The 19,354-nt window shown below is 39.9% G+C and overlaps 3 protein-coding genes across 10 annotated transcripts in view; 2 read left to right on the top strand and 1 right to left on the bottom strand.

Annotated features, from left to right (window-relative positions):
* Positions 1 to 6,424, top strand: part of EPS15 (epidermal growth factor receptor pathway substrate 15) — a 68,873-nt gene extending 62,449 nt beyond the window's left edge. For 4 of the 6 annotated variants that reach the window (XM_021529282.3, XM_021529273.3, XM_077785356.2 and 1 more), the window contains 2 exons: positions 2,496 to 2,674; positions 4,524 to 6,424. In XM_021529282.3, the coding sequence (XP_021384957.2) occupies positions 2,496 to 2,674; positions 4,524 to 4,670 (326 nt within the window). In that variant the 3' untranslated portion in view covers positions 4,671 to 6,424. Of the gene's footprint in view, positions 1 to 2,495; positions 2,675 to 3,239; positions 3,277 to 4,523 lie in introns of all 6 variants that reach the window. The other 2 variants (XM_085586260.1, XM_085586262.1) reach the window with 2 other exon arrangements.
* LOC144246739 (uncharacterized) lies at positions 6,301 to 10,534 on the bottom strand. The gene is made up of 2 exons (XM_085586277.1): positions 9,947 to 10,534; positions 6,301 to 7,244 (listed from the first exon to the last, which is right to left on the bottom strand). Exons 1-2 carry the CDS (start codon positions 10,532 to 10,534, stop codon positions 7,230 to 7,232), a joined length of 603 nt encoding a protein of 200 aa, XP_085442403.1. The 3' UTR covers positions 6,301 to 7,229.
* Positions 10,049 to 19,354, top strand: part of TTC39A (tetratricopeptide repeat domain 39A) — a 52,192-nt gene continuing 42,886 nt past the window's right edge. For 2 of the 3 annotated variants that reach the window (XM_021529240.4, XM_085586276.1), the window contains exon 1: positions 17,963 to 18,157. In XM_021529240.4, coding sequence (XP_021384915.2) covers positions 18,120 to 18,157 — 38 coding nt within the window. In that variant the 5' untranslated portion in view covers positions 17,963 to 18,119. Of the gene's footprint in view, positions 10,179 to 17,962; positions 18,158 to 19,354 lie in introns of those variants that run through there. The other variant, XM_085586275.1, reaches the window with a different exon arrangement.

The following is a 19,354-nucleotide window of genomic DNA, read 5'->3' on the forward strand; positions in this document are numbered from 1 at the left end:
TGTTAAAAGTGTGTGCAAGAACACAGCATAGCTGCAAATTGAATGATTGCTAATGTACTACACTGTGAATATTGAATTAAATTATGCTTAAAGTGAAAATTTAGTGTGCTTTATACATTGCAAACACAGATGGGTTTAATGCAAAATGAATTAAATAGGGTTAAAGAACTGGCTTAGGTTTTCAGGTTAACTTTTTCTAGGTGGCCTTGCCAGAGGTCTGTAGCAGTAACAGTAATAAACCCAAGTTCTCTGGGCTGTTTTCTCCTCAGTGATAGAGGAGTGTCTGCCACGTTCCATGGCACAAACCACTCTGCTTTCCAGAAAAGGCCATGATTATCATGCATAACAACACCTTCTTGTGCTTGCAACAGGACCATATTACTACAGACTCCTCACTCTCAATTTGTTTTTGCAAACATAGAAAAATTATTTCTAGTATTCCTTTAAAAATTTCTGTCCTCTGTTTCATTGTCTTTAAAAACTCTACTGCATCATTTGTTTCACTGTTACACTAAATGGATGAGTCTTAAGGTATTTTGAGAAACTGTCATGAAACTTAAACGTGTATTCATCTTTTCCTCAAAAGAAGGGGAGCACAGTAGATACAGGAGTGCTCATACTGAAGTTTAAACTCAGCTGTTTAGTTTCTAATGTTGGTGTGAGATCTGGTTCATGCTAATGCCCTGCAAGTAATCATTTCCATTGTAAATAACATTAAAACAGTTGACATGGCAAGTGATGATAATTGGAATGTTTGATGTCATTCCTTATTTAAACATAAAAAGGATTTCTTACTTGATTGTGTGGGAGTGGCTGTGATGTGGTGCACTTTTGGAAGGCAAGCTTCTAGGGGTGGAGCATCAGCATCCTTAGCAACAGATAATTAGGAAAAAACAGGTGGTTTTGATATGCACACTAAAAATGTAATTATCTTGATAACCATTCCCAATTAATTATTTTCTTAATGAAAATAAAATCTGAGGTACTTAAGTGTAATTATTTCTAATTACTTCCTTGGTTTGATTTGAAACAAAATGGAATGTTTTTTCAAATAAATACCCAAAAATATTTCTTTTAGTTCTTCTCTCTATTGGAAGGTGTGTAGAAGGGGTGTTGCCTCTGATTTCTGTTGCTTCTCTAGATACTGATAAACACTCTCATTTCTTGATTTTGGGGAAGATTTGGTGATTGTGTATTGTATATTCTTAAAATTATTAACCCTTCCATGCAAAAATAAAATTCCCTGGTTGTAATTTAGAGATGCTTCTCCCACATTTTTCAAGAAACAGGCAGGCATTATTTGTGAGTAACAGAACTGTAAAATCACAGAATGGTTTGGGTTAGAAGAAACCTTAAAGATCATTCAGTTCCAAGCCCCTGCCAGAGGCAGGGACACCTTTCACGAGAGCAGGTTGCTCAAAGTCCCATCCAGCCTGGTCTTGAACATTTCCAGGGATGGGGCAGCATGGTATCATCAGTGATACATGGATAGAACATCATCAGTGAGAGAGATGGTAGAGCTATCTGGGAAGTGTCTAAGTAAATCATATGTTTCCCAGGAGATGTTCTCCAAATCTCTAAATCATTGCCAGATGAGAATCTCTTTTCCTCTTACTAAGTAATTTTAGGCTAATTTTCAATAATGATATGTGAAATAATAAGGACCTTTTTTCAATTCTGTAGTTTTAATCTGAAATGGAAACAGAAGCAAGTTTTAAAATACCCACTGCAAATGTGGAACCACTTGCAGAACCTGGTAGTAGAATTCAAGGAACTGCACTGAAACCTCTTGTGCAAACAGTAACATACAGAGGGAGTGGTGGGGTGGAATTCAGCTCAATTCTTCTTGGAAATATTTGGGTTAATGTTCTCATCTGTGTTGAAAGTGAACTGGGGTTAAGCTGAAAAAAAAAAACGCAACAAAAAAAGTAGGTGTTTGTCCCTGATTCTGTTTATTTGCAGCTTCTTAGGCAAGAATTAGCAAAACAGCTCAGCCTCTGATTGCTTGTTATCATAGTCCTTGTTTTAAACTGCAGAAATTCCTGGTCTTAGCACAGGGAGAGGACATTATAAATATAATGTATTTCTGCTCTCTGAATAAAATTGTGTTAACTTGATCCAGAGAAATAATAAAAGAGCCTTGCTGGAATGATTAAAAACAGTTGATAACCAAAAAACAATACTGTGCCGACAGAGTAGGTGCTCAAAACTTGTTAGAAGTTGTCTTTCCAAAATAGTTAATTAATATACAGCTGTGTTCCCAACTCATTAACATACATGTGTTTCTTTTTACCTGATTAACCTTTCAGAAAGTGTGGGCTGTACCCTCATTTTTTAAATTGGCAACCCTTTCTCTGAAAGTACAGCTCTGCTAGTTTGTGGGAAGAGGTTGCATTCTAAGTGGCTTTTGAATGTTTTTTGGTTTTTTTTTTTACTAGTTTTGGCATGTTATTACCTGCTATCTTAAATTCATTTTAAATTCATTTTAATCTAAGGGAAAAGACCTATCAATCAAATAGACTCTTCAGATTCCTTTAAGTCGAGCGATCCATTTCAGCCTTTCCCCACCCCAGACATTCCCAAAGAACAAGAAGCAGATCTATTCTGTGATCCATTTGCTCCCACCAGCATCAGTAAAGAGGCTGACCCCAACAATTTTGCAAACTTCAGTACTGTGAGTAAACACTTTTTACATTTGTTTCAGTCTAACAGCAGCTTTGAAATGTTCACACTGAAGTCTTCAGTCTAATTTAATTATTAAAGCATATCCCATGTACAAAAGGGATATTGCTTCCAGTTAAAACAGGATGTACATTAGTTTACAGCTAAGGCTCTCCTAAAACAAAATGCTGCGAAATGTTGTAGTTAGTGTTTAAATTGCATTGGTTTTATGCTTCTTTTCATGGAGACCTAGCTTTTAGAGGAGAGGATTTCAAAATACATATGTTCTAGGGATTATCCCTTTTAGCAACTGTGTGCAGCAGATTAAAATGACAAATCTATAACAAGCACACTGTTAACTACCCAATTAAAAATAAACCAAAATGTGATCTTAATTTAACTATCACTGAACTGTTTGGTCATAATTTTAAGGTACTGAAATATTGATAAACAGCCTCATAACAGTGTATGTTAATGAAATATAATATGATGAGTTTTGAATGGTTAGTAAATTCCAGACTTATGCACAATGAAATAAAATAGTAAGTGTCTCTATATAACCAGAATTCATTTCATAGAAGTCGTGGTGTCCAAGCAGTAGAAGCAAATCTAAAGGTTTGTGCATGCCTATATATTACTTTTTTCTTTTGAGCTTTTGCAAGTAGAAGTTTTGAAAGGCATCATCTCACTTTCAAGCCTGTTAAATGCAATTTGCATTTACAGTATCTTGACACTGCCCTTTCTGTTCAGGCCTAAGAAACTACATGCTTGTTTGAAGGATTGTCAGGCTCTCAAAAGTAGACTTGCATTGGTTGGTGTGTCTTGGAGCATGGGAACTTCTGAAATGTGGTTATCCATCTGTGGCAGTAGTTAGGGAGACTGAGTGGCAAAAATGTTTATAATCTTTGTGAAGGAAATAGTATTCTTTTCCAATAATAAAATAAAAAATTATTTTCCAATTACTGAAAATACTGAGTGCATATGGAGAAAACTTCTGCTTTTCTTTTCCAAAGAAGGAGCTCAAAGCAGAGACCTGGAGTTTCTAACCTCTAATCTTTCAGTTAATGCTGGGACATCTGTGAGGACAGGGGTCTCACCTACCTCTTAACTTTTCTGCATGTTTGCTAGGAAGAAACTTTAGCATAATCTTTTGTATTTAATTTAAGATTATACCCTTAGCTCTCTCTGATTTATAATAATTGTAACAGAGGTATTTAGTTCACAGTCAGTTCTCATCAATATACATGGCAATAATATGTTCTTTTTTTCTCCCTCTCACATCACGCTGACTTTCTCTGTATTACTACCAGCCTTCTACCTCTACAGTTACCCTTATCATTTTGCTGCTTCTTGGCAGCAATATTTGTCACCTACACATGCAGAAACAGTCTACAGCTAAATTAGCAATTTAGTCTACAGCTAAATTTTTGCAGTCATTTTCACCTGGAAAACTCATCCCTAATGAATCACGATGGCCTACAGTGCAAATAGGAGTGTGCTTTGCAAAATGTTCTCCTGATTTATTCAAAGTTTTTCTTCTATGGACTGGTATTTATCCAAAATAAAACTGTATTTAAATTATAGCACTTTCTGCTCAATAACGTTTTTGAAACTTAATACTAAAATTTGAAACGTGGCATATTTTATTAAAATACCTCAGTTTGATGGCTTCAGTAAACTTCTTAGTAGTTAAACCTTAGACTAAGCTAGTTTAGTCTATTGCAACTACAAAACAATTAATATTTTAAGACTAGAATATGTACAATTATTGGAAAACTAATTGTTCCTAAAACTGAGTGTTTGGACAGTAATAACTATTACTGTATTATTAATCTGTTTTATTTTGTCTTTTAAACTTGCAGTATTCTACTGAGGAAGACATGATTGAATGGGCTAAGAGAGAAAGTGAGAGAGAAGAAAAAGAAAGACTGGCAAGACTAAAACAGCAAGAACAAGAAGACTTGGAACTGGCTATTGCACTCAGTAAATCGGAAATATCAGAAGCATGAAGTTTAGAATAAGATTTTATCTGGCGTAAACTTTTGTCCCTTTTCCTGAGTACCTAACCTATTTAAATGTTAATCAGAAAATGCATATATACAACAAACTATGAAAGGTTTTAAATTTCTGAAAGTGATGTGAATGTTTCTGCTAAATTTAATCCTTTTGGTTATTGTTTGAATAATTGTTAAGTTTAGCATTCAATTTCTCTCAAGTTTTCAGGAGAGTAGCAAAGTACTTTTCCCAGCTGAAAGCAAATCAGTTTAAAATGCAGTTAGAGAGATTGGGGTTTGACTGTAATCTATCAGCAGTTGGTAATTGAGCATAAAGTGAACACAGCAATTACTCTGTCATGGCTGACTGTCTCCCATCAAGCAGTTAGTCACTGGAAACCTTTTATCCTTCTGAAGAGGTTTTAGTGATACCAGAGTTGGAGAGTGCTTTATTTTATATGTATGCATATAGATTATTTTTCTGCTCATTGAAGATTTTATGTTGGGTTTAACATAATCTTCATGAAGACTCCATCAGAAAGAGTATGTCCTTGTGAAACCTTTATTGCTTTTCCTGCATGATCATAGGTTTTAAGACAGACCTGTTATTTTGTTTTATAAAGCAATTAAGCTGAAAATTCATGTGCATTTGCTGTTGGCTAAGGTGACTGACAAGTTGTGAGACCCCACTGCTATTTGAGCCACTTTTGCCTGTGAAATATGCAGCTGAACTGGCAAGTTAATGAGTTCCATTTGAAATAGGATTGAAAATAGAAAGAAAAAACAGGTAGTCTGATTTATATTTTTTTTAACCACAGTTGTTTTCTGTATATGTAATTTATTGAATGCCAACTGATAGTTGCACCTTAAACTGAATGATTTCTGAATGGTCACTGAGTCAGAGTAGGATTGATAGAATGTTAATGAAAATAACTTAATAAAAATAACTTATTGTTCATTTTGAATGAATTCTATTTGGAAAATCAGTTTCGTTAAAATTATTCCAAAAACAATAATCTTGTGCCCTATCTAAGAAAAATGGATGGCAGCAGCATAAACATCTAGAAGGTTTTTTTTTTCTTGCACTTTTAACCTGTGGTATTTCTTTTGAGGAAATTAAAGTGTTTCAACACAAAGCACTGGGGCAAAGGGGGAGAACTCGGCCATACTTCAGTATATTTAAGCTCTTCCCATTACCTGTCAATGCTGCTGTTGCATGAGTTTGAGGGTTTTCAATTTTTCAAGGAAAAAATGAGTAACCTGACTGGGATGGTTTTTGTTTTGCACTGGGAGATGAGTATTTAAACACCTGCTCAAAAAAAAGTAACTTAAAATTTTGCAAGTATTAAGTAGTTATAAGTTACCTTATACATCTTTGTAATGAGTGTACACTAATCTTGCAAATCATATGCTTAACTGGATTACATAGTTTCTTATCTTTTGTTAAAAATGTATACTCAGTGGACCAACACAATATTATATGTATATATTATATATATATTCCTGCTTTCCTTTATGGAATTTAAAGTTTTGAGTCATTTGATGTTACATTTCATGTTACTGACTCTGACTATAGGACTTTTATCAGACTACCAACAAACCACTGCTGTGAGCTAAATGGCATTACTTTATGAAGTTTTAACTGTTTTGTTTTTTTTTTTTAAACAACTCGTTCAGGTGGGATTAGCCTCTATTTATAGACTTCCCTTTTGTTTAAAAATTCTAACAATAGCCTGTAATTATGAAGAAATAAAGTTTAAGTACATAAATGTGAACTGTTTGCCTGTTTTTTCAAGAGGGTGCTGTGAGATGTAAAGCATTTTGTGAATGAATGCAGTGTGAGGTGTCCTGACTGTAGTCTGGTGTCTGTGGCCTTTGCCACCTGACACACCTGCCTTGGGTCACCTTCACAGGAATAGGATCCAGTGGCAGAATTGTGTTGTCTTGTGTTATTTCCCCAGTAACTTCCCAAAAGTTTTGTTTACCTACCTAAGTTTAAATTGGCTGGTTTAGAATTTGAATATTTAGCAAATTTATGACTTGAGTACTGAGTGGGCTAGTTGGGCTTTAGCCTGAATTTTCTAAGTCATTGTGTGCAGGGATGCACACCCTCATGTTTTTATGTTTGCAATACTGACAATGGTAATTTATAGGTAAGAGAGATTTAAGAGAAAGATTGGGAAAGTAACATATTTGTTTGAAATATTGGCAAGTAAACTTCTGTGTTTTCTTGTTATGGAATTCTGTATGATGTCAGTGAATACACTTGATTTTTATTCCATTTTCCAATGAAGACTGGCTTTCACATGCATCCATTTTTTCTTATAAGAAGGAAGAGGACAATGATTTTCCCTAATGAAAGATCTTTTTTTTATTTTTTTTTTGTGGTAGGTAGAGTGGAGTTTAGTTGCCCATGTTAGTGTTACTGAATTCTTGAATTCTCTGCAGAGTTGTGTTTGCAGGGACCTCTGAGGCTTAAAGTAGAAAGATGCAGAAGAGGAAGGGAGGGAAGACAGCATAATGTTATCCCAGAAAAGGTGGGAAGGAACTTGTAATTCATCAGCTGACAAGCCATCAGTCAGTAATATCCTGAAACAGAAGTAATTTTTATCCACAAGCTCTTTAAAGAAACAAGGAATAGCAAAACATAGATTAGTAACACCAGCTGCATTCCCATTCCATGCTCAGAATACTTCAGAATTCCTGTGGTGCTACAATGGAGACATCTGGAGCTGTCTGGACCTTAGATTTTGACCCAAAATAAAGACCATTAGTTTTTAGAGCAGGTGATCTGCTGATAGAGGGGGAAAATGCTGCATTGTTTGGATGTGTGTTCTGGAGGACAGCATGTTGTTTCTAGTTGTCTCTTGCTGATTTAATAAGTGAGTATGGACAAACCACTTAATGCGAAGCCATTTCCTGTTCTGTAAGTGCTAACAGGTCTCAAAGTTATTACATAACTGCTCTATCTGGAAAGACAACCTTGTGCAGAGTAAAAAGAATTTTATCCTATTTTACTTTTGTATCCTGTAGATAGGAGTGATGTTATGAGGTGTTTTCTGTGTTGGTATAAGCAGCCAGTTGTAGTCCTATACAGGACTATACAAATAACTGGAAATAAATTAAGAATTTAACAGAAGTGTTGTTTTATACAAGATAATTGAGGGTTTAGTTTGCTGGTAATACAGGGAGAAATTGTTGCCTTTGACTTCAGAGATCTGCCCTGGCGAGAGATCCTGTAACACTCTGCCAATCGTCAGCTCTCACAGGTTTGTATGTGCCAGACTTAGTCTGATCCACACACACTGATTTTCCTGTGTGGCCAGAATTATTGTTTACTCTATGGAGACTGTGTAGCATTGAAATGTTTGTATTCAAAGCCAGAAGGTCTTTTGGATTGTTTTCCATAGAATGCAGTCTCTCCTGAGATGCTACATTAACAGGTGTGGTCACTTACACAGAAAAAAGTAATTTTAAAAGACTCGGTGGGTTTTTAGGTAAGATCCTTGTAAGAATTTTTTTAATACGTACTGAAGCTCTGCTAATACCTCCTTATTTTTAAAATTAGGATCCTTGAGTTCCAAACAGTTCTGAGGATTTTTGAGTATGAATTTCATTTTGGACTCACGATCAGTAATAATTCAATTGAGGTTCAAATCACTGACCCTGAATCCTGAAAACTACAGGTAAAGTACTTGTTGAATGTTAAACTCCTCTCTTTGAATTCTCTAATTTTCTGTAATATGCTATCCAGTTAACTTAAAATATTTATTTTATTTTACTGTCAGATATTAAAAGCACAGCTGTTCTCAAACATATAATACTATGCTCAGGGGAGCAAATTTGTTCTTTTGTTTTAGCTTTTTCAACTTTGTTCCTACAACATATAATTCTAAAAGTTGTAAAAAGCAATTTAGAGTATATTTTGGGGTGTTTATTAATAAAAATGTTCTTTAAGTTAGCTGTGAGTGGCTACTGACAATGGGCTGAAGTGCAGGACTACACAGGAAGTCTGGCTTCATTGTGAACACTGTGAGCTGGAATGTGTGAGCCTCACAATTCAGAAAATGGAATGTATGTAAACAGGTATTTTATGCTGGAAAACGTGGGCTTGCATTTGTACCAAAATAGCTCTTTTGGCAAAGAAAGCACGGGAAGGTGCTTGTCACAACTCTTTGCTATCCCTCACTGAGCTAAAATGTTTGATTTAGTGGAGACAATCATGACTTCTTGGCTGGTGTCAGAAGAGGGAATCATCCTTCAGTCATTGAATGTCTGCCTCTTCTCTTGGAGCACTGGAGCATGAGCCTGTCCTGCCACCCACCCCTTGTTCCGCACGTCACGAGCCACATTGTCAGTGTGCAGCTAATAAATTCTTTCTTTTTTTAACCTTATACACCCACTGTTCCCGTTAATGTGCCCATTGTTTCTTTATGTCAACCCAGTCCTGTTTGTCCTGCCACTCCCTCGGCCGTGTATACCTTTGCCTTCCTTTACCTTGTTCATTTCCTTCCAGAGGTTCCTTTCTTTTGTTAATCTCCTCTGAACTGTTATCCCTGTAACCCTGAAGCTGCGTGATTGATACGATTAGAATATGATAATGGGCAAAGTAATGCAATTTTTTTTTAGTATTGCAAATTCTATTTGCAATTTCAATGGGAGAGGCAAGTTAAAATTGTAGATATTTTGTTTATGAATTTTATGTTAATGAACAAATTAAATAATTAGTTACATCTAATTATTTATGTGATTTGGTCATAACTTGGTCCCACTGATGTGTGAGCCCTGTGGGATGTTGCTCCTGTGCTGGGGGTAGACGGCTGTACCTTGGCAAACCCTGCCTTGGCAGCAGGTGCAGAGTGCAGCTAATTGAAAACTTGGCAAAATATGAATGATGTTTTCCTCATGTTTCATTTTTCTCGAGAGGAATTAACGACTCTTAATCCCAGCACACAGAAGCGATGCCCGCGTTCCTCTGGGCCGTTCCCGGTGCGGAGCGACACGCCCGGCTCCCGCCCGAGCGCTCCGGTGGGACCGCAACCCCGGGGAATCATCGCATTCCAGCGGCTCCCTTCCCATCCCGTCCCCATTCCCATCCCGTCCCCATTCCCATCCCGTCCCCATTCCCATCCCGTCCCCATTCCCATCCCGTCCCCATTCCCGTCCCCATTCCCATCCCATCCCCATTCCCATCCCGTCCCCATTCCCATTCCCATCCCGTCCCCATTCCCATCCCATCCCCATTCCCATCCCCACGCCGGCGCGGGGCGGGCGCTGCCGCAGCCGCGCACCTGCGGGGGCGGCCCCTCCGCCCGGCCCGGCCCGGCCCGGCCCTGCCCGAACATGCGCCGAGGCTCGGGCTGCCGCCGCTCCGCACACACCATGCGAGCTGGCTGCGGCGGCCGCCGGCAGCAGCAGCAGCAGCAGCGCCGGCCGTGCCCGTCGCCCTCCCGCCCTCCCCTCAGCCGCTGCCCGTCGCGACGCCTCCATGGACGCCCAGCCGGCCGGCAGCGCCGGCGCCCGGTACGCGGCTGGGGCGGGCCGGGGGCCGGGCCGGGGGTCGCCGGGGGCAGCGCCGCCTCCGCCGGCTCTGGGGATGCTCCGTGCCGGGCGGGAGGAGGGGCCGGGGGCGGAGGGTCCGGCCGCGGGGCGCTGTGAGGGCGGTGGGGTCCGGGCGCTGCAGCCGCTGAGGGCAGCGCGGGGCCCGGGCTGACCCCGGCGGGCACTGGGGGCTGCGACCGGAGCCGCCCGCGGGCCGGGACCGAGCGGGCCGGGACCGACCGGCCTGACCCAGCTGCGGGCCGCGGCTGTGCCCACCTGTGTCCACCTGTGCCGTTCTTGCACTTTGAGGGGGTTTCTTTTTCCTTAGACAGGAGCATTAGCTCGCGCTAATTACATACCAGCGCAGCAGCCCTTCAGTAGTTATATGCAAATCGCCTTTGGGCTTCAAAGGTTTGCTGAAGAGCGCGTCATGTCTGTGGAAGACCAGGTCCTTTTGCTTGAGGTCCTGTTTGTGCAGCTTGCAACACACCTTGACAGCGAAACGCTGACGTGCATTACCCTGTAACTCAATATCTTCTTGCTCACCCTCAAGAGGGAGCTGCAGGTGCATAACTTTCTCCATTCCAGGTGTGCACTCCCACTAAAATACATAAACTTCCATTGTGTGCGTGTGAGAGAGTTGTTTCTTCAAAAGTTGAATCAGTCTGCAAATAACATTCTTCCCCCATGATGACGGCGTGTTAAATTTTAGACATGGCTGCGTTAAAAGTCAGCTTGTGGATTCTGTATTTGACATAAGACATTTAGAATAATCTGCTTTATAATCTATGCAGGAGTAGAAGCTTTTAAGAGTGCAGTTTTTGAAGAGGTTTGCTGCTTAGAAGAGTGGTAATGGCTCTGTTCATAGTTCTTCATCAAGTGTTTGGAGCAGTGGTGTGCTCTTTCTCTGGCTTTCCTTTTATCTTAAAGTTGAAGACAGCAAACATTTACTTAAGATTTTATTTCTGCTGGAGAAATTATAATGGGAAAAACCATTTCCTGAACTTTAGATTATATAAACTGTACAATAGTGCTCTTTTTTGGTGGCATTGATATTAATGTTAGAGTTATTACAAAGACCAGACAAGGTGGTCTAGTGGCATTTGAAGCACAAAGTCCTGTGGGATTTAAAAATCCAGAGTGTTAGACTTGCTAATGATCAAAAATGACCTATTAGTATTTATATATATAAACCCTACCTGGAAGTACTCAAGGCTGGATTGGATGGGGCTTTGAGCAACTTTGTGCAGTGGGAACTGTGTCTGCCCACAGCACAGGTTTGGAATGAAATAATGTTCAAGGTCCATTCCAGCCCTGTCAAGTCTATGATTCTGTGATTTTTAAGAGCTTTATATAATTTTGTTGCCATGCTCTGTCTTGATAATTCTTTAACAGATGGCCCAGCAATTTAAAAAATATTTTTTAACTCCAGGCCGGAAAGGTGGTCTGTGTGTTTGTAATAATGATGTTAAATGATACCATTAAATGACCTCCAGGTGCTGTGTTTGCACTGACAATAGCAGCAGGCTGAGGGACTGCAGTTGCATTGTGATTCAGGAAGTTCTGAGCATGGAGAACAATGTGTGCAGGAGGGAGCTGGGTGAATTTTGCCACGTTGAGCAGGTTGTCCTGAAAGCTGCTAGAGCTCTTGGTGCTGCTTCTCATTGCCTTTCTGGAGCTCCATCTGCTGGAACCAGCTCTCACATTCCAGGGTGACATTCCACTGGGATGTATCTATCAGGATTTTGGCTACTTTGTGGGAAAAGGTTACTTTTTCCTTATTGTAGTTCATGTTTTACTTAAAAAACCTTTAAAACCCCAATGCAGCTCCCAGAGTGTTTCCACAGATCTGAATTTGTGGTTTCTTTAGGTATCATGTATGTTTTGGGAATAGATTGAGATTATCAGGTCATAGGTGGGGGAAAAGTGATCTACTTTTGGATCTGATTGGAACTGAAAAGTAAACAGATATTTGAGCAGGGGTGATGAAAAATTACCTCCCTTTTTTTTCAGCTGTTGTCTTCAATTTGATAATAGAACTTTCAGTCATCTTGTTGTGAAAAACCAGTTGTCAGAAGAAAGTCTCATTCTTAGGGTGGTCATTCAGATATACTTGACTCAATGGCTGGAGCCTCAGCTGTATATCAAACAGAATGCAGTACTGAACTTGGGTGTAATTTTACACTTCTTTCTCACTAAAATTGCCATCCTGGACTGATGAAATCTTCTCACAGCATCTGCATTGAAGCTTTTACTTTTTACCAGTTCTTGTTTCCTGTCAGGAAGGTAAAAACTGACAGAAAGATCCCAGACTAACTGAATCCAAATTCGACATCAGCCTCACTTGTTTGGTTTTCCTTTTTTTTTCTTATCAAGTAGTGTGCTTAGTTGTTTTTGCACTCTGAAATGGAGAGAAGAATAATTATTTTCTTCTTGAAGCCACTGTGCCAAAGAATAACTCTTTAAAAAGGCTTTGGCAATGCTGAGTGCCAAGACAACTTTCTACTGGTACTTCTTTTTCTGTTCTTGAGTATTGATTCAATGGGCAGGTTCAAGAGAACTGTAAAGGTGAATTGAAGTGCCATGCTTGAGTTTTCATTTAATTGGAGAGAAAATGGCATTGTTAGTGATCAAGGTGCTGTGAAGTATGCTTTGCAGATGACTTCTGAAGAATTGACTCAGGCAGTTGGAAGCTCTCAGGGAAACTTTATCTTTAATGTCATGTAAAGCAATGATTAAAGGCAAAGCAGCAATCCCCTATTTGTTCAAGTATTTTTTGTCATTCCTATATTTTATTTCTGCTGGAGCATAAGATACTGTTCAGCAGTGGAATGACTAAAAAAACACATATTTTTTTACATTGCAACAAAATATGTTACAGATTAATTTATTTTTAAAAGACTTTGCTTAGATTTAATGAAAAAAAAACCCAACAGAACAAACCCAACCAAATGCAATAAAACCAAACAAAGAAACATTTCAACTCTCATGAAGTACTGCAGGAAAATGCTTTTTGGGCTAGAATGTGTATTTCATCCCTTCTACATTGGTCACCACACTGAAGTCTGAAAGAAGTGAAGTATAAGTCAGCATAAACAAGTACAAACCAGACATGCCCAGGTAACTCTTGTTACCTACCCAGCCTTTATCACTGCTGGGAAGTGCAGAATCCAGCCAAAAGGGGGAATTGCCTGACTTCCCTCCCTAAATTTTCACCTGATTCCAGAAGTAATACAGATCTCTACCATGACCTTGCAGTCCTTAGTAAAAACAAATCTCACAGATTTTGTTTGGCTTCTTACCATGAACAAGGCAGAGTGAGTTTGTAATATGCTTCATGCTTTATTTGTTTGTTTGCTGGGTACCTAAATGTGCTCAATGCCATTGCATGTTCGTGGTGTAGTGCAGCTCTTGCTGATTTTCCTTTTTCCCATTAGTTTTAGTGAGAGGAGAATTAGACTTTGAAAAATTGAGAGTAACTATGTCAGAAGTGTAGCTCAGAGGTCAGGTGTCAGAAGGTGCAAGAGGCAGTAAAACTGAAAAGTCAGAGGACTTGGAAAAAACAGCAAGTGGGTATTATAAGGTTGTCTAAAAATCCTTAAAAACCCCAAAAGGAATGATATCATTCACATGTGACCTTCAAAGTGACAAAGATTGTAGATCATCTCAATTTAAAAAGAAGAGCTATTAAAGCTTGCTGAACATTACTGTGGTATGATTTATGATGGGAATTTACTCCTAACTGCAGCAATCCTGTTAATTTCTGTGATGGTGAATATATTTGTTTTATTTCAATGTTGATCCTGTGTGATCTTTGTTCATTCCAATAGATCAGTGCTGTTGCAAGATGTTTGGGTTTATTCTTGTAATATGCCAGACTGGATTGTGTGTCTTTTTATATATTTTCATTATGTCTGATGCAGGCAGTTCTGCTGACTTAGAGTGCTCACCCACAGTAGTGCATTTCACCCCCTGAGCAGTCGTGGCAGCACAACAAGGAAAGGGAACAGTCAAAATGACACCACTACATTTTATTCATCTGAACAAACCTATCTTAATGAATTTATTGCATTGTTTGCCTATTCAAATACAGGATGAGAACTGTGAGCCTAATGCAAACTAGATCCTGCTTGGTCCAAGTTAAACATGGTGGGACCAAGGGCAGAACATGAGTCTGCCAATTCCCTGGTCTTTGTGCTGCTCACTGGACTGCTTTGCCACAACCCTTTGATTAGTGAGCCTTTGCTGGAACAGAAGGGCTTTTTAAAAGACCTTTGACATTGCTGAGGCATCAGTAACTCAGTGATTTGAGAGCTGAATGAGCCTCAAAAATAAATGGTGTCATACTCCATATACAGCTAGAAATACTATGAATTCCAGAATTGTTTCACTGTTGTGTCTCTAGTCAGAATATTTGGAGAACGTGAATACTGAAACGTTTCCAGTTGCTTTGTTATTGAAGTAATGGCATTTCTGCAGCACTGAGGAGACTTAGGCACGAGCCAGAAAAGTGTTCAAGAACACAGAAAGATAAATGCTGAGGTATTAATAGCTTGGCACATACAACTGAAGGGATATGGGAGAATTAATTTTCTTGCATTAGCTTATTTGCTTTTGAATCATGAAGATATTTCTGTATTGTCTGAAAACTGAATAGTAACAAATTATTGTGAGAACTGCTTATTTGTTCTTTTCATCCAAGATTATTTCTGATCACATGTGGGTTTGAAAATGTTTGCAGAAAAAAAGAATTCTCCCCAAGTGATGTGCTTTTTGTTTTCTTTGAATGTAGAGATCTTTTTCAGGCTCACAACTTGCAATACAGTGTTGCACAAGGAAGTCAATTATTTAGAAAAGTAATAATGGACTTAGGAATGACGTGGAGAACTGGAAAAGGCTAAAGGAAGTAAGCCCAGGTGTACCCTGGTATCTCCTAATGTCTCTGTGATTATCCAGCAGAACGGAAAATGGTGTCATGGCAAGAATTCCCATATTTCTATATCTTTTTGAAAACAGGCAGTGGGAAGGACATCCTGGTGTCAGTGAGGATACCATAGGATGTGATCTGCTGACCCTTTGCACAAAAAGGGCACAGGGAGGAGCATTTGGGGACACAGCAGGGGCTGAAGATACCCAGACTTTTTCCTATTTAGACAGTGAGGGGATAAAAGCCCCAGGGGTTCCTTTGTTCCAAGTCCATACTTGGAGGCACCAGCTCAAGCTGTTATTTTGTTATTGCACCAAGATGAAATAATTTTAATGACTGGGACATCTGAGACTCTGTTATGGGAAACTGGAGGTCAAGCCTGTCTCACTGAGTGTGGGATGTGCAGCTGTGAAGGGGCTTTGGTCCCAGCTCAGGTGATGGGAGTGTGACTGCCAGTGGCTCCTGGATGCTCAGACCGGGAAGTTTCCTTAACACTGAAACTGAGGCCTTTGAAATGTGCTCTGGGAGGCTCCTCACATCTGTCAATGGTTGAAATGTTAGCACTGGTGAAGCTTAAATTGTGTTTGAGGCTTTGTGTTTTATTCTTCTCCTCCAAGTGAAGTTACCCATGCAAGCAACCGCAGCTGACTTATGCAGATAAGGTAGATTTGGCAGAGAAATGCATCCATATTTTAGGATATGACTGGTTTAACTTGCTTTTAATGTTTCACAGTGCTGAAGGAGCCCTTGAACTATTAAAAGCATTACTACAAAGACACAAACCTCAGACACCTTTCTTTTTAAAGTTCTGATAATTACTGAGGCTGTGAGTGTTTTAGCATTTTGCACAGTATAAGGTTCAAGATGCTTTTGTTATTGAAGAAATCTGTAAAACCCAGTGACAAATCACAAAGCTTATGTAATGCAAACTCGTAGTTAGACACCAGTCAACATCATGCACACAGTGAAATAAAATTATGCATAAACATGGTAACTCCCATGCTCAAAAGTAGTTCCCTTTTGACAATGGAAAACATAATATTTTTTTGACTATTCTTTACTGTTCATTAATATTCCAGATTTTGGTTTTGCTTATTTCTGCTTATTCATTTTGTTTGATACTGCAGTTGACATGGAAGGGATATGGTACTTAAGTAAAAGGGGCATTGCCTGGAATATTTCAAGGAGCTGTGTTTCCAGCTAGAGACAATGGGGATGCAGTGGAGAAAGGAGAGCAGTTCTTGCTGCAACTCCCAGGATATGCTGAGGTTGTGATTTGTGAAGCAACCCCACTCGTGATCCCTGGGGCAGAAAACAATGATTTCATGAATAACAAAACCACAAGAAGAGCCATATGACTGTCCTTGCAAAACCTGCTGCCCAAAAGCAAGAAAGGAAAGAACCTTGTAAAACCAGCAGGGAAACGGCCTAAATGTGGAAATATTTCAGATCTGAGTTATTACATTTGTTTTCTTTAGTTAAAAGAAAACATACATATATGTGGGGGAGGAGAGGTTGCATACTGAAGGTTATCTGAGCATATAGTTGTTTCTAAAGTAGTGGTATTTAAATAAAAATCTGCCAAATCAAGTCTTCAAGAATTTGGCCAAGATAGCCAGAGCCTTCACCATACAGGGCTTTAAGGACTATTTGGAGAATACAGCATTAATTAGAAATTGTACCAACAGCTAGTGAGAATGATGAATAACCTTTTCAGAGTAGCCCGTGATCCTGCCATGGAGCCAGCCAGTTCATTTTGAGTTGTAACCAGTAGTTATTTCCAACTAGGGGAAAAAACCCAGTAATGTCTTTTATCTCCTGCTGTGGCCCAGGTACACAATGCTGTTAGGAACATGTAATGGAGTCATTATTGGGGCAGCCTGTAGATCTATTACAGTAATTTTTGTTCCAAATGCAGCACAGGCTTTTCTGTACAGGATGCCATAAAACAAGCAAGAGATTTAATCAGGTATGTTAATGGATTCAGAGTATCTTCCTGGAATTGTCCTTTGCTGGTTTATCAGTTTTGGGTCTTCCTTCTGCAGTGTGTGTCTTCATTATGGGTACTTCTTTGGGTAATCTAGCAAACAGATAATTTCTGCCATTAGATACTCTTGGAGAAACTAATTTACATAAGTAGATCATGGCTAATCTACTTCCACAGTCCAGATCTCGTAACTGAAGGACTGGTAATGCTGCTTGTAGTTGTGCACAGGGCTGGTACAGCTGATGTGCCAGCAAAGCAGTTCAGGGGAATTCACTGTTTCATTTTGGGCAAAATCAGCCAGATGCACTCACTCCACTGATTAAATTGTTAGTGCAAACTCACCTCATTTTCCATGGCATGTAAGAGAGACTGTTACAAAGAGCGTGTAAAGTCTCAGTTCCTCCCAAAGGTACAAGAACTAACGAGAAGCAGCAGTTTGGTTGCTGGATTGGAGCCTGTTTTGTGGAGAATCCTTGCTGGGAAAAAAGCACTTGCTTGTGTCTCTGCCTGCGTGGTTCTCACATTCGCAGCAATTACTGCCTGAGTGCCGCCTGTCAGCTGCTCTCGTTTGGCTCTCCCTTCTGGTTCACAGCTTTCTGATGTGGGCCACTGCCACATGCAGTAATTCTTGCTGTTTCAGGTCTGTAATTACAAGGGTATTTGGCTTCTGCCTGGTCTGGACGGGAGAAAAGGTGGCTGATGCGGCTGCTTGTTGCAGACAGGTCTGTAGATCAGAGATAGGCTGGCAGCCGCCAGCCCCTCCTACATTGGATGTATCCAGCTGCATTTGGATGCAGTGGCACATGAACCTGGCGTGCCCGGGCTGGCTCCCGACCGGCTGGTTTGTAGGATGGATTAGCGATGCTCCCGTTGCCGTGGCAGTGCCAGGCGCAGAGCGCGGTGCCGCAGGCAGGCGCTGCCCCGCGCTCCCGCCGGGGCTGCCGCTCGCAGCTGGCTCCGAGCGCCGAGTGCTGCTGATGCTCCAGCCCAAAAGCTGAGCGGGCTTACAATGACTATGTCACAACACGCAGGACATTCAGCAGAGAGGTGAGTGGCACCACACAGCATTTTGCATTTGGCCTAGAGGCAGTTCTGATCCTGCTGTTGGAAGCAGGAGGGAATCTGCAGCCCACTGAAGCATGACTAATCAGTTTGCTAAAATGCTGAGCACCCTCGAGTTTAAAGTATTTCTGCCCTATTGTTAACAGTGACATGGTTTGCAGCATTTATGTGAGGTGTGTATCTTGCCCAGGTGTTAAAGCCCTTGACTTGGGAGCTACATCCTGTGGCAGGTTTCCTTGGAGTATGAGGGAAATGTGCCGCTTGTGTTTCTGGCTGCTGCTGTGGATAGCAGTGTGTATTGTTATTCCAGAAAAGATGCCAAGTAATTATAGTATCTTATTTCTGCTTTGAGCTTCAGCAGTGATTTTATTCTTTGTCATCTTTCTGTTTCAAAGGAACATTTTGAAAAGGTTTATTTGTTTTGAATGGGGTAATTCTCCTGCATGACAAGAAACAAAAACCCAAAAAACCCAGGTAAAATGCTAGCAGTCTAAATATTTTAAAACAGGTGAAGATTTGCTTTATTCTTGTTAAATATGTTACTTGATTCAGGGACACAGATTTAAAACCAGGAAGGTAGGAGTTTTAATACAATAAGCAATAATTGACCAAGTTTTAATTATTAAACAGGGCTCAGAATAGGCAGACATGATATTGCATTTTGTCTGAGGCGGATGCCAAAACTTGGTTAATCAATGCTTGCAAAGCACTCACAGAATGTCTTGGGTGCAAAAGGATTTGCAGTGTAGCTGAAGTTGTGATGACAAAGCCACTAGGAGCAGCGTCACATAATGTTTCTCTCAAATTTAAAGTCCTGCTTTTTGTATATATAATTATACTCTTTATTTCTTTGCAGTCATTATTCCTCAAACCAAAATCAAACCACTGCTGCAGTGGGTGGTTATTACTGATGTTATCTGCTTGTGCTGTGCTCCCCTGCCTTTTCCTTAAGATATTATCAGGACTTTGCTTTCTGGTTTTCTTTTCAGCATTCTGTGTTGTGCTACTTTTTAAGGAACTAACACAGTTTCTAAGTCACAAGATAGATCACATTAGTTAGAGCTGTTTGGAATCAGGAACATGGTGAGGGTTTGTTTGTATTTTGTTGGAGGATGTTTTGTACATGCTTGTGTACAATATATTAGTGCAGTGTAGCTCTTTGATCATTGGATGCAGATGTTT

Source organism: Lonchura striata, chromosome 8, assembly GCF_050655825.1.
Source record: "Lonchura striata isolate lonStrDom1 chromosome 8, ASM5065582v1, whole genome shotgun sequence".
In the NCBI taxonomy this organism is placed as follows: domain Eukaryota; kingdom Metazoa; phylum Chordata; class Aves; order Passeriformes; family Estrildidae; genus Lonchura; species Lonchura striata.